Here is a 13,223-nt window from a genome sequence, read left to right on the forward strand (position 1 = left end):
GAAAGGGGGCCTAGAAGTCCAGCTCTGGGGAAAGCACAGGCAGAAGTTCAAGAAACAGTGGGGGAACCCTTCCAAAGGCATCAGAAAGATCAGTTTGGGGCTGGGTACTGTGGCTCACACCTGTAATTCTAACACTCTGGGAGGCCAAGGAAGGAGGATCACTTGAGCTCCGCAGTTTGAGACCAGCCTGAGCAAGAACGAGACCCCGTCTCTACTAAAAAATAGAAAAAAAAAATTAGCTGGGCAACTAAAAATTAGCCGGGCATGTTGGTGTGCGCCTGTAGTCCCAGCTACTCAGGAGGCTGAGGCAGGAGGATCACTTGAGCCTAGGAGTTTGAGGTTGCTGTGAGCTAGAGTGACACCATGGCACTCGAGCCTGAGGCGACAGAGCGAGACTCTATCTCCAAAAAAAAAAAAAAAAAATCAGTTTGGCTCAGAGCTAAGGGAAGTCCCAAGCCTCAGTTTGGCTATGGAGTTATTTAGTTGTTCTTGAACCGGGCCCTGGAAGAACCAAGCAGGGAACTTGAGAGGGGATAGGCCAGTCTCCCATTTAGTGACCACAGGAGTGTGCCAGGAACTAGGCCATTCTAGTGTTCTCGGCAGAATCCAGCTAGTTTATAGGGGAAAAGGAGCAGGGAGGGAATCATGGAGCAGAAAGACAGGGTAGCTGGGAGAAGAGAGGGGAGAAAGCTGGGTCCCTGGGCCCCAGGGGAATTGAAGGGTAGGCCAAAGAAGTGGTTGGGCACTTTCTAAAAGACGGGTTGTAAGGAAGAGGAGGGTGAGGGCAAAGCAGGGAGGGCTGGCTGGGTTGGAAGTGGCAGCTCAGAGGAGCACAGGTCCTGCATTGAGAGTGGATGGGCACAGGGGGCCCCTAGCTATCCCTGCACTGGCACAGAGCTGGTCTCTAGCACTGCACATCATAGGAAAGGTATCAGTCACTAGTTATGCAACCATAACCAAGTTACTCAACCTCTAAACCATCTCATTTATAAAATGAAGATAATATTATCCAGGTCATAAAGCTGCTAGAGAATCAAATGAGCTTATACAAGTAAAGCACTTAACACAGTGCCAGGCACACAGTGAGCAAGCAGTAAGTGGTAGCTGCTATTACTATCAATTTATTACGCTTGAGGGATATAGAACTATGATGGGAAGCTGAGCTGCCAGTTCTGCCCCATGTCCCATCACCAACTTCCCCAGAACAGAAGCCAAACAGAATATTGGATACATCCCAGCTGGGCGCAGGAGGCAGGGCCCAAGGAAGACCCACATTGGCCAGTATTTTCTTCCCACTGCCCACTCCCAACAAGGACTCAAACAAAGGATACGGATTGCTGAACATCCTCTTGAGGTCTACTTTCTCTTTGCAGTAGGGACACGTCTGCTTCTTTCCCACGATGCACCAGCCGCGGATGCAGAACTCATGGAATCTGAGCACCACGGGTCAAGGGAAATGGTAGGAAGCCAGGATGGCACTCCAGCCCCGGGCCAGTCTTCAAGGTGCCCACACACCAGCTCTGGAGAAAGGTTCAAATCCTGGCTTCAATCCTTATCTGCTCTGTAATCTGGGGCAAGTCCTTCTCTCTGAACCTGTTTCATCACTTGTGAAGTGAGGATAACGATCCCTATCCCACAGAGTTGTTAAGGGGCAACATGGAGATGCATCTCCAAACACAGGTACAGAAGAGGAGCTGAGTAAATACATGATTAATATTACAAGTGTTATTCAGAAAAGAGGATTTGATTCTAAACTGAGGGATCTTGTTAGAGGGTCCTCTTGCCCTATGACTGGTCCAATCTTGGGTCAGCCAGCACAGCCTCAGTGGCTGTAGCCTCAGGATGCTCTCAGACCTAGCCAGGCTAGAACCGTTTACGTAAGGGTGGCTCCGATCTGTGGGAAAGGGTGAGGAAGGCTGCCCTCTTGTGGTTCTCCTACACTCACAAGTCTGGACAGCATGTCCAGGTTCACAACCGCCCCCTTCCCTTCCTGATTAGAGTGTGCAGGTCACAGGAGAGAGGGGGCCCAGGAGTTCAAGGCAGGATACACATGATTGCAGGATAGCCTATACGTGTTCTCGATGATGCCCTCTTCACTGACGTCCACGAAGATCTGCTGTCCACACACGGCACACACGCTGTCCGAGAGGTGTTTGGTAGGCATGCCTGACTCACTGTAGAACTGGAGAAGAGCAGGAGGAAAAGATAGAAAAAGCTGTGAGAAGCAGCTGAAGTGGGAAGCACCAGAAGCCTTAGGTCTTCTGGAGAGGAAGCAAAGTGGCAGGGGGTCCCCAGAGTTAGAGGAAATTTTTTTTTCTTTTAGAGGCAGAGCCTCTGTTGCCCAGGCTAGAGTGTACTGGTGTGATCACAGCTCACTGTAGACTTGAACTCCTGGGGGCTCCCCACACTCTATGCTGCCCTCTGAGAAACGGCCTTTCTCAGCCATCAGAACTGCCACCTGATCCCAACAGTCCTCAAGGGCAGAATGCAAAGATGCCATACTGCCCCCAAATTCCACAAATACAAGAGCTTCCTGCCTTCACCCTCTTGAAAAACCCTCTTTAAGTGGCTCCAGGTAAGCTCACTTACTATCACAGAACACCACAGCCAGCCACGCTATCACTGGGAAAAACAAAACCCAGAAAAGGAAAGACACAAGACAGGACCAAAACCTAGACCCTCTGACTCCTACCCAAGTTCTAGTCACCATCCCACTGGTCAAGGCACTTCATCAACAATTGCTGAATGTTGCAGAAAGATCAGCTACTGAGCTCTCTGACAGCCAGTTACCCAAAAGGTTCTCATTTGTTTCTCAAGAGTGCAAAAGGTAATCGAAAAGGATAGTAAGAGTTGGAGGGTAGACCAAGACCTACGGAGTCTACAAATTGTGCAACCCTCAAAAGGTGGAATCTTCAAATGTTAATGTTGGGGGACACCTCTGAAATCTACCCCTCCAGGGCTCAACAGACTTAGGTCCAGGATCTTCTGGGCAGTTAGTGAGAGAGCTGATTTAGTCCTCGGGGAAGACACACTAGCATCAACTAAGAATGGAAGCTGGAACTTCTGCAGTAAAAGAGCCTGTCCAGGCCTGGGAATACAAAGGCACTCAGCAAATGCTTGCTTGCTTACTGAGTGAATAAATGAACAAATGAAACATAAAGTCAGAAGAAGGTAAAGAAAGCCTTCTGTGAAATGTGTTCTGGGTTAGAGTTTCTAGGCACATCAACCAGAGAAAGGAAAGACAGAGGGGTCTGGGTTCAGCTCTGGCACTAAATCCCTATACAACCGTGTAGCACAGAAGCCTGGCTACTGGCTCTTGCCCACAGCACTGGCAGTAAAAGAAGGAGAAACACCCTAACTCCAAAGACGGGCTGGAGCTCTAGGGAAGAACTTCACCTCAGTTCATACCAGAGTTCTTCCCCCAGGACACTGGGGCAAGGGAGGCAGGATCAAAGGGGACCTAGATACAGTATTTACAGTAGGAAGAACGTCCAGGAAAATGTCTGTGAGGCCTCTGGTTTATGGAATTCTCTCCAAGAGGCCAATGTGACAATGGGCAGGCAGGGTCAAATCCACAGCCTATTTCAACAAAGTCACCAGCTAAGCCTGTGAAGTCAGGAAGGTTCCATTAAACACATGGTCACAAAGACTACAATAGGAGGAGCCTGTAGCAAGGGACACCAAGGTTGAGTTTGATAACATACAGAGAGGCAGATTTCAGTTAAACCTTAAGAGCCCAATCCTTCAATGGAAGGGCTCAAGGGTCCATGTGGCGCATCAGGATTAGACAGACCTAATTTTAATCCTCTGTCACTTACTATCTTGGTGACCTTGAACAAGCCACCCAAAGTCTTCCTTCCTCCCACCAAAATATACTGGGCACCTGTTAAGTACCAGCCACTGGACTAGGTTCTTGGGAAAACTGGAAAAACACAGACCTGTCCTCTGTCCTCATGGAACCTACAGGTAGGAGAGACTGACATTAAAAAAATAAATATTTACATAAAATAAGAACTAATTATAAACATTAAAAGGGCCATGAGAGAACAATGCAATGAAAGGGGTTCTAAAAAAAAAAAAAAAAAAAAAAAAAAAGTAGGTCCTCTGAGAAGGCTCCTTTGAGGGAAAGACAGGGTAGGCTGAGACTTAAAGGATGGGTGGGAGCTAGCTAGATGAAGACGGGCCTGAGAGGAAACAAGAGGCCCTGAGGCAGGAAGGAACTTGGTGTATTTGAGAAACCGAAAGAGTCTTTCTTGTGTGGCTAGAGAGTTTTGAGAAAGAGGAAAACACTAAAACCTTGTCAGCCACATGAAGGATTTTGGACTTAAAATGGGTTATCCAAAGGCTTTATTAAAGTAGGGTGTAACGTGATCAGACTCAAGCTTTTAAAAGATTGTCTTCTGCGTGAAGAATGAATTGGAGATGAAGCCAACATGGATTCAGAAAGACCAGCTAGGAAACTATTACAATTCTTTGAAAGCAATAGATGATGGAGGCCTACGCTAAGGTCATGGCTTGCGCTAATTTGGTGGCAGTAAAAACTGAGAGGAGTGGACAGAGTGGACACACTGATGATGCCAAATAGATAGCTGAATACAAAAGGTCTGGAGCTCAGAAAAGAGTTTTGGATTAAAGACCTGGAAGCCATGGAAAAAGAAAAGGGAAATATTTAGGCAAAGAGTAGAGAATGGCTTAGGTTTGAGATCAGGAAAACAATAACATTTACGGGGAGGGAAAGTTAGCAAAGGAAAATGAGAAATATCGGAAAGACAGAAAGAAAACCAAGACATGGTAATGTCACCAATGCCAAGGGGGAAAGAGCTTTTTTTTTTTTTTTTAAGGTCCAGACTGAGATGAAAAAAGCTTTCTAAGAAGGGGAGAGAGCCAGGTGCCTTAATCCCAGCTACTTGAGAGGCTGAGGCAGAAGGATTGCTTGAGGCTAGGAGTTTGAGGCTGTGGTGTGCCACGATCATGCCTGTGAATAGCCACTGGACACCAGCCTAGGCAACATAGCAAGACCCTATCTCAAGAAGAAGAAAAAAAAAAAACGAGGAGAAGGAGAAAGGAGTAGTGAGTCAACTGTGTTGACAGCTGCTAAGAAGTCCCATCAGAATTAGTGACAGTCACTGATGACCTGAGTAAAGGCTATGTCAGAGAAGGGTATGCCCAGAGGCTGAGAAGTGAATGAAAGGTGACTAAAAGAAGACAGGAATTTTCTATAAATTTGGCTGTGAATGATAGGTCAATAGCTAAAGAAGAAAGTAGGTCAAGGAAAGGATGTTTATTTAAAAAAGAATGTTTAAAAGGTTAATGGGAAGAGCCTGGCAGAGTGAGAGAAGTTGAAGTCGCAGGTGAGAAAGGGAATAGTCAATAGCAAGTAAGGTCCCTGGGAAGGCAGGAGGGTAAAGAATCCAGAGTGCAGGTAGGACTGGCCTTTGACAGGAGAAAAGACACTCACTCCACTGTAACTGGAGGGAAGGAGAAGATGGGTACATTGCAAGTAGATCCGTAGATCTGGTGTCAGGAAATTGTGGGAATTCCTATCTGGCTTCTAGTTTCTCAGGTAAATAGGAGGCAAGGTCATCTGCTAAGAAGGAAGGGACAGAGGGAGGGGTGTGAGGGGTTAGAGAGTGGAGAAGCTTTGAAATAGAGGTTATTCAAAGTGGGAGCGTAAGCTTTCCAGATGAACACAGTAAGATTTCTCTTTTGTAGGACAGGAATACTAACCCAGACCTCACGAGGAATTGGGAAGATTCTCTGAGAAAATATATGTAAAACCCAGCAAAGGAGTTTGCACACAGTAGGTGCTCAGGAAATATAAGTACCATTCCACATCACTGACCATCACAGAAAATTTGTGCCATGAAAGGCTTGTGAGCTCTTCTAGTCCAACCTCCTCTCTGGGCAGGTGAGGAGAATGACGCCCAAAGGAGAGTCTTGCCCATGGCCAGAGAGAGCTGATGGCAGAGCTGAAGCCAGGTGCCCCGGTCCTAGTCAGTTCAAGTAGATGACTCTGTAAATATCTGCTGAAAAACTGAATAAAATACCCATTTCTCAGACTTATAGGAGAGAAGATTCCATGTCACAGTTGTCTGAGATGACCTCAGACAATAGATGGCATCAAGGGAGAATCGAGGGAGAATTAGCAGTTACTCATGATTTATTATTTGTCTGTTCTATGTCTTGCCCTATATGTTGGGTATGATGAAGATATAAAGACAAATCCTACAGGGCCCAGTGCTCCAGGGGATTACGGATATAAAACATGTGGTTTATAGTACAATAGTACTATATAGTGGGTACTCAATAAATGTTAGCTATCATCATCATCATCATCTATTTTGTGTTCACTATGGCCACGCTACTCTACAAAGTGCTTTACATTAACACGTTTGTTCCTTACAACAATTTTATAAGTCTGGTAATATTATGACAGCTAAGAAAATAAGAGATAAAGTAACTTGCTCAAGAGTGCACAGCTAATTAAAAGTGGCCTAGAATTTGAAACCAGGTCTGACTCCAAACCCCTAGCTCTTTCCACTACCTTAAGCAGTGAAGATAAGTAGGCAGTTAATCTACTGTCCTGAAGTTATCTGGGGCCTCTGAGGATCCAAGAGGTAAATCTGGGGCACAGGAACTTGCTTGGAAGATAGTGTGAGGTAGGGTACATGGCCCAATGGAGCACAAATAATGTGTCACTACCCTGGCCTGCCCAGTAACTCAGAGGAAAAAGCCCCAGAAAATAGGCTTATTTCACAATATTCTCCCCTCCCACCCCAACACGGCTTTTGGGTGTGAATAGAAACTATACTGACTGGCTGTCACAAGCTTATGATCTCATAGTGATCAGCTGGAAAAAAAAGGCTCTATCCAAGGTTCTCTTGACTCAAGAAAAGTTATTTTAGTTCAGATTACATAGGTTTCCACATGAGGCAAAACAAAGAGCTGTTCTATACTAAACAGAGTAATGTATTATAGAATAGTAAAAGGAATTGAGAATGCTTATTAATACAATTATAAAACCTCATGGTTTCATTTCTAGGAACACTGAAATTAAGTAAGCACAGCATTTTCTTTAGGTCAAACCATTCTCAGAGATACGTGTGCTATGGACCAAGAGATGAATCAGAGACCTGCTTCCTGATCTTGAGGTCTGGTTGGGGGAACAACTCTAAAATCAACTATGACTACCTCAGAATATACAAAAGATCATGAAAAATGACTAGGACTGAAAATGTGGTATACGCATACAATGGAACAGTATTCAGCCTTAAAAAGGAAGGAAATTCTAACACATGTTACAACATGGATAAACCTTAAGAATATTATGCAAACTAAATAAGCCAATCACAAAAAGACAAATGCTGTATGATTCCACTTATATGAAGTGCCTAAAGAAGTCAAATTCACAGAGACAGAAAGCATTAAATAGAATGGCGGTTGCCGGGGCCAGAAGGGAGAGGGGAACAGGAAGTTATTGTTTAATGGGTATAGAGCTTCAGTTTTGCAAGATGAAGAGTTTTGGAGATGGATGGTAGTGATGATTGCAGAACAATATAAATGCATCTAATATCACTGAACTGTACACTTAAAAATGGTTAAGCTCACGCCCATAATCCCAGCACTTTGGGAGGCCGGGGTGGGAGGATTGCTTGAGCCCAGGAGTTTGAGACCAGCCTGGGCAACACAGCCAGACTTCATCTCCACAAAAAATAAAAAAATTAGCTGGCCACGGTGGCATGCACCTGTAGTCCCAGCTATTTGGGAGGCTTAGACAGAAGGATCACTTGAATCCAGGAATTTTGCAGTGAGCTATGATGACACCACTGCACTGCAGCCCGGGAGACAGAGTAAGACCCTGTCTCAAAAAAAAAAAAAAAAAAAAAAGAAAGGGGTTAGGATGGTAAATTTTATGTTATATATTAATATACCTTACCATAATCTTTTAAAAATGACTAGAACTGCTACTGGAAGTAGTAAAGGCTGCACCTGTTCATCTGTGTCCATTACAGATGGGTGATAAATAACTGTTGCTTAAATAAAGTCAGTTTGCTGTGGCTCAGGTGCCCAGATATTCCTAAGTAGAATAAGACCCATTTGACAAAGAATCAGACATAAGCAAGCAAATACAAGAATTCTAAGGGTCAGAAAGAACTCTGAAGGTAGTACAATCCATCCCCTTATCCCATGCTGGAGGCCCCTCTCCCACATTCCTGCCTAGTCTGATCTGTTGGCATCTGAGCCCTAGCAAAGGGCCTGTTTACTCAGTAAGTCTCAGCAATATTTGCCATGGTAAACAATGAATGAACTAACTCCTGATAATTCACTCAGTACTATCACAAGCCATCCTAGTCTTCCCAGGACACCCTCACCGCCCAGAGGTAGGCCTGGGGAAACAACACACTGCTTGTCTACAGTTAGCATCAGCAAGATCACATTCCTTTGGATAAGTGAGTGGTTCCTCTAAAAGGGAGAGCCATTCTCAATGTCAATTACTAGGGAAGAGGTAGATCCTCATGCAAGATACCAGGATTCAGAAGGCAGGCCTGAGGTATGAGGGAGGGAGCCTATTTTTGTCAGGAACATAGGCTCTAGACATTTGGAGGACAGTAGTTGTCTAGATGTGGATTTTAGGTGGTGGGTGCTAAAACGGCACCTACTACGTACAGGTAGGCTGAAAGTTGGATGAGGCGGGGTCTGGGAGCACTGAAAAGTAGGCAGTCTGGTAAGCCAGATTAACCCCACTCATGTGCTCAGTTTAGTTTCCTGCTATCATCCTCAACCCTTTAGTAAAGTCTGAAGTGACTATTTAATCTTTATGTCCCTGTGCTAAGAGGTAGAGGGAGGTACCTGGGTTTGTCCTTGAGCCAGACTGTTAAAGAATTAACATGGAGAAAATGGAGTGGTGAGGGTTACTAATTAAGATCCCTTAAAGAGAAGAAAAGGCCGGGCATGGTGGCTCACACCTACAATCCCAGCACTTTGGGAGGCTGAGGCAAGAGGATCGCTTGAGGCTAGGAGTTTGAGACCAGCCTGAGCAACACAGCAAGACCCTGTCTCTACAAAAAATAATAAAAAAACAATTAGCCAGGCACAGTGGCACACTCCTGTAGTCCCAGCTACTCAGGAGGCTGAGATAGGAGGATGGTTTGAGCTCAGGAGTTTGAGGTTGTGGTGAGGTATGATCGCATCATCGCACTCCAGTTCAGGCAACAGAATGAGACACTGTCTCAAAAAAGAAAAGAAAAAAGAAAAAGACAAAAAGAAAGCGAATACAAGGGATCAATAGCCGGGGCTTGAGGCACTCTCCACACCAACGAGAAATTTTCCAACTGGGGCTCTTGGTGAAGCTGGATATTATGGAATTATCACTTATTATTAGAGATTATCACTTTTAATCATTGAAGCACCTAATAATTCTTCCTAAAAGAGCACAGAAAGAGGTCACAGGCTCAAATCCCATTTGTGGAAGTCTAATGTAATGATTCCATCTTGTAGAGGAGGGGCAAACTTGTGAATCAACTCTGTGTTCAGTTCTATCTGGAAAGAGCAGGATTCTGCAGACTGCTGATTAGTGATCCACCTATCGGAATTAAGACTTTGCTTAAACTGGCCCCTGATAATAACCTTAAGATAAAGTTGGCAACAACCTGGGAAAATCAGAGAATTGGTCCCACAAAAACAGAATGAGAAGAAAAAGAAATCACTACAGGGTAAAGGACAGAATACTGGCAATATTTTCAGAGCAAGTGAAGCTGGCTCTGAAAAGCTGAACAGCTCTAAAAAGCTGCCTCTGCTAAAGAAATAGCCTTAGTGAATTGCTGTTGCTGAGAGTAAAGTTAATAATTAGAAACTCTAGGGTATGGAAATCTCTTCTGAGGAGTAAACTGGTTAAAGGAAGATCTGAAGTCTAATAGAAAAGAGTGAAATGAAGCTAAAACATAAAACAGCTGTTCAAAAAAGAATCTAATAAGCTGTCTATGTAGTGATCCAATACGTTTTGTTTTCAATTTGATCCAGTATAGAAAAAATAAAAACAATCCTATGATTCTGAGAAACAAAATCCTTGGCCTAAAACTGTACTTGATTAAAGTCACCCAAGGTAATAGAAATACTCCTTTCTTGGCAGGGGGAGATCTGAGTAGATGATACTGAGATGGGAGCACTTCTGTTCTGTTTAAATAACTACAAAGTGAATACATTACTTTTATAAACAGCAAAACAACAAAGACATATTTCCATTTTTAAAAAAATTAGGGGCCGGGCGCGGTGGCTCACGCCTGTAATCCTAGCACTCTGGGAGGCCGAGGCGGGTGGATTGCTCAAGGTCAGGAGTTCGAGACCAGCCTGAGCGAGACCCCGTCTCTACTAAAAATAGAAAGACATTATATAGACACCTAAAAATCTATATAGAAAAAAAATTAGCCGGGCATAGTGGCGCATGCCTGTAGTCCCAGCTACTCGGGAGGCTGAGGCAGTAGGATCGCTTAAGCCCAGGAGTTTGAGGTTGCTGTGAGCTAAGCTGACGCCACGGCACTCACTCTAGCCTGGGCAACAAAGTGAGACTCTGTCTCAACAAAAAAAAAGAAAAAAAAAAAAAAAAAAAATTAGGGATATTTACTGGGCTTTCTCAGGTTGGTTGTTACTTTACCTAGAGTCTAAGCCTGAAGTATCTCCTGTGGCCTCCACCTAGTCCTCTTGCAGCATTTCCTATCTCGGTGAAAGGTACTACCATCCAAGCAGTCACTGAGTCAGAAATATCAGCTTTGATACCTACATTTCCTTGATTTTTTTTCCTTCAGTCTCCTGAACTTCTCAAATACAGTACACCCTCACTTATCATCAACAGGTTCTTGGAAACTTCGACTTTAAGTGAAATGACACACGATAAAACCAATTTTGCCATAGGCTAATTGATATAAGCAAGAGTTAAGTTCTTATGGCATATTTCAGGTCACAAAACATCACCAAACTTCTAAATAAAGACCCAAAACACTTCTCAATAGTAAATATTGAGATAAATGTGAGCCATCCAAACATTTAAGAAAGATTAATAAAAACAAGATAATTATTTACCCAGTTTTTGGTGAAACAGTGAGTGATGGAGTTGCAGAGGTGGTGAGTTAAATCAAGGAATAAATGTTTGCAAAGTGAAAATTGTAAGGAGCACCTCCTACCACCATGCAGTTCAAAAACAAATAACCAATATGGTGGGCTCGCTGAGCCCTTTTGTACTGCATCATTTCTGTTGCACATTTGTATGATTATTGTGCATTTGTATGATTATCGTATACTTTATGAATTTCTATCTATTTATTTATTTTAGAGATGGGGTCTCATTCTGTCAACCAGGCTTGAGTGCAGTGTGTGATCATTGCTCACTGTAACCTAGAACTCCCACACTCAAGTGATCCTCCTGCCTCTGCCTCCCAAGTAGCTAGGACTACAGGAAGCACCACCGGGCCTGGCTAATTTTTCTTATATTTTTAGAGACGGGGCCTCACTATGTTGCCTACGCTGGTCTCCAACTCCTGGCCTCAAGTGATCTTTCTGCCTTGGCCTCCTGAGTTGCTGGGATACAGCCATGAGCCATTGCACCTGGCTCAATTTTTATTTTCTAATAATTTGTATTCATTCATTTTCCAACTCATTTACTACAGTTCGGGGTCATAGGTGGCCAGAGCCTATCCCAGAAGTTTAGGGCACCAGGCAGGAACCAACCCTGAGCAGGACACCATTCCATTGCAGTACGCCCTCATACACACACTCATGCTCACACTGGGACAATTTAGACACACTAATTCACCAACATGCACATCTTTGGCATGGGAAGAAACAACAGTATCCGGAGAAAACCCACACAGACATGGGGAGAACAGGCAAACTCTACACATACAGTGGCCCCAGCCCAGTAGCTTTTTTTCCCCCTTATCAACATTATAACAAAATGACACTGAACAAAATGATATTATTCAAGGGCCTGTTGCAGTCCAGTTCTCTCTTTTTCCACCATATCTACTCTAATCTAAGTGACCTTTATCTTCCAAGAGGACTACAATTGTCTTTTTGGTTTTGTTTTAATTTTTAATTATTTTGGGTACATAATAGTTGCATGTATATAAGCAACTGTCTCTTAAATAGTCTTAAGTGGTCCACTCACATCTGTGGACCCCTCTGTTTTCCACCCAGCAGTCAGAATGATCTTTGCAAAATGCAAATCTGATAAAGTCATTCTCTATCTTAGTCAACCAGTGTTTTCAGTATAAAAGTCAAAATCTTTAGTTTGGCCTAAAAGGCTTTTTTCTTTTCTTCTTTAATTTGAAATCAGTCACTGTTTATTAACTGACCAGATTATAAAAATAATCATGGTAGATACCTTAGGTCATTCTTCTAATAAGCCTGTTGATCTGTTCTTCCCTCTTGCCAGCATCTCCACCTTCTACAAAATGGGTTTTTTTTTCCTTCATTCCAACCCATGGAGATGATTTCAAGGGCCACAGGAAGTTATTTGCTTCTTTGAAGCATTTTCCAACAGTATAGAGCTCATGAATCAGATCCTCCATGCAGAAGATGCCATATTTACCAAGATATCAAGCAATCAAAGCATTATCTGTCAACACAATTTGCTTCTTACTCATCTTGCCATAACCACGCTTACAAATTAGTTCATTTACTGACTTTAGGTTTGGGTACCCCCATGCAATATATGGTTCTAAAATCCTCAGCATGTTAACTGAAGCCTTGCTGAGCTTAACAAAGGTTTCACTGAAGATCTGGCAAAGGCGAAGAAGCTGCAACATCTTTCAGACCTTGGGTACCTCTGACTCTGATGACAAATGCCAATTTGGGTTATGCAGATACATAGAAGTTGCCAGCTTTTCTTGCAATCCTAGCCATTCGAATCTCAGTTCTGTAAGTCTGCCTACATTACTTGTGATAAGGCTTAGCTTTTTCATAGAAAAGCTTCCTCCTTGCCTTTTGAAGCATCTTTTGGGCAAACTTCTTTCTCAGGCTTTGATCTTCAGCTCTGTGAAATTCCTTCACTTTTTCTTAAGGGTTTCTGGAACAGCAGGAACCTTCTTTTTCTTCTCTTCGACACCCTCTGTGGTTCCAGCCGGAAAAGAGGTAAAAGGCTTTTTTCTAGTCTAGTCCCTACTTCTCCAGACACTTCTACCATAACTCAGATATACAACCACACCAGCCTTTGTTTTAGTTCCTCAAAA

The 13,223-nt window shown here is 43.6% G+C and overlaps 1 protein-coding gene and 1 pseudogene across 3 annotated transcripts in view; both read right to left on the reverse strand.

The window, feature by feature from the left end:
* Positions 1–13,223, reverse strand: part of RNF121 (ring finger protein 121) — a 72,407-nt gene that overhangs the window by 2,420 nt on the left and 56,764 nt on the right. For all 3 annotated transcript variants that reach the window (XM_069471071.1, XM_069471069.1, XM_069471070.1), the window contains 2 exons: positions 2,049–2,182; positions 1,332–1,433 (listed from right to left, as the gene is read on the reverse strand). In XM_069471071.1, coding sequence (XP_069327172.1) covers positions 1,332–1,433; positions 2,049–2,182 — 236 coding nt within the window. The remainder of the gene's footprint in view (positions 1–1,331; positions 1,434–2,048; positions 2,183–13,223) is intronic.
* On the reverse strand, positions 12,378–13,019 carry LOC138383612 (large ribosomal subunit protein uL30 pseudogene; annotated as a pseudogene).

The sequence above is a fragment of the Eulemur rufifrons genome, chromosome 6, assembly GCF_041146395.1.
Source record: "Eulemur rufifrons isolate Redbay chromosome 6, OSU_ERuf_1, whole genome shotgun sequence".
Taxonomy (NCBI): domain Eukaryota; kingdom Metazoa; phylum Chordata; class Mammalia; order Primates; family Lemuridae; genus Eulemur; species Eulemur rufifrons.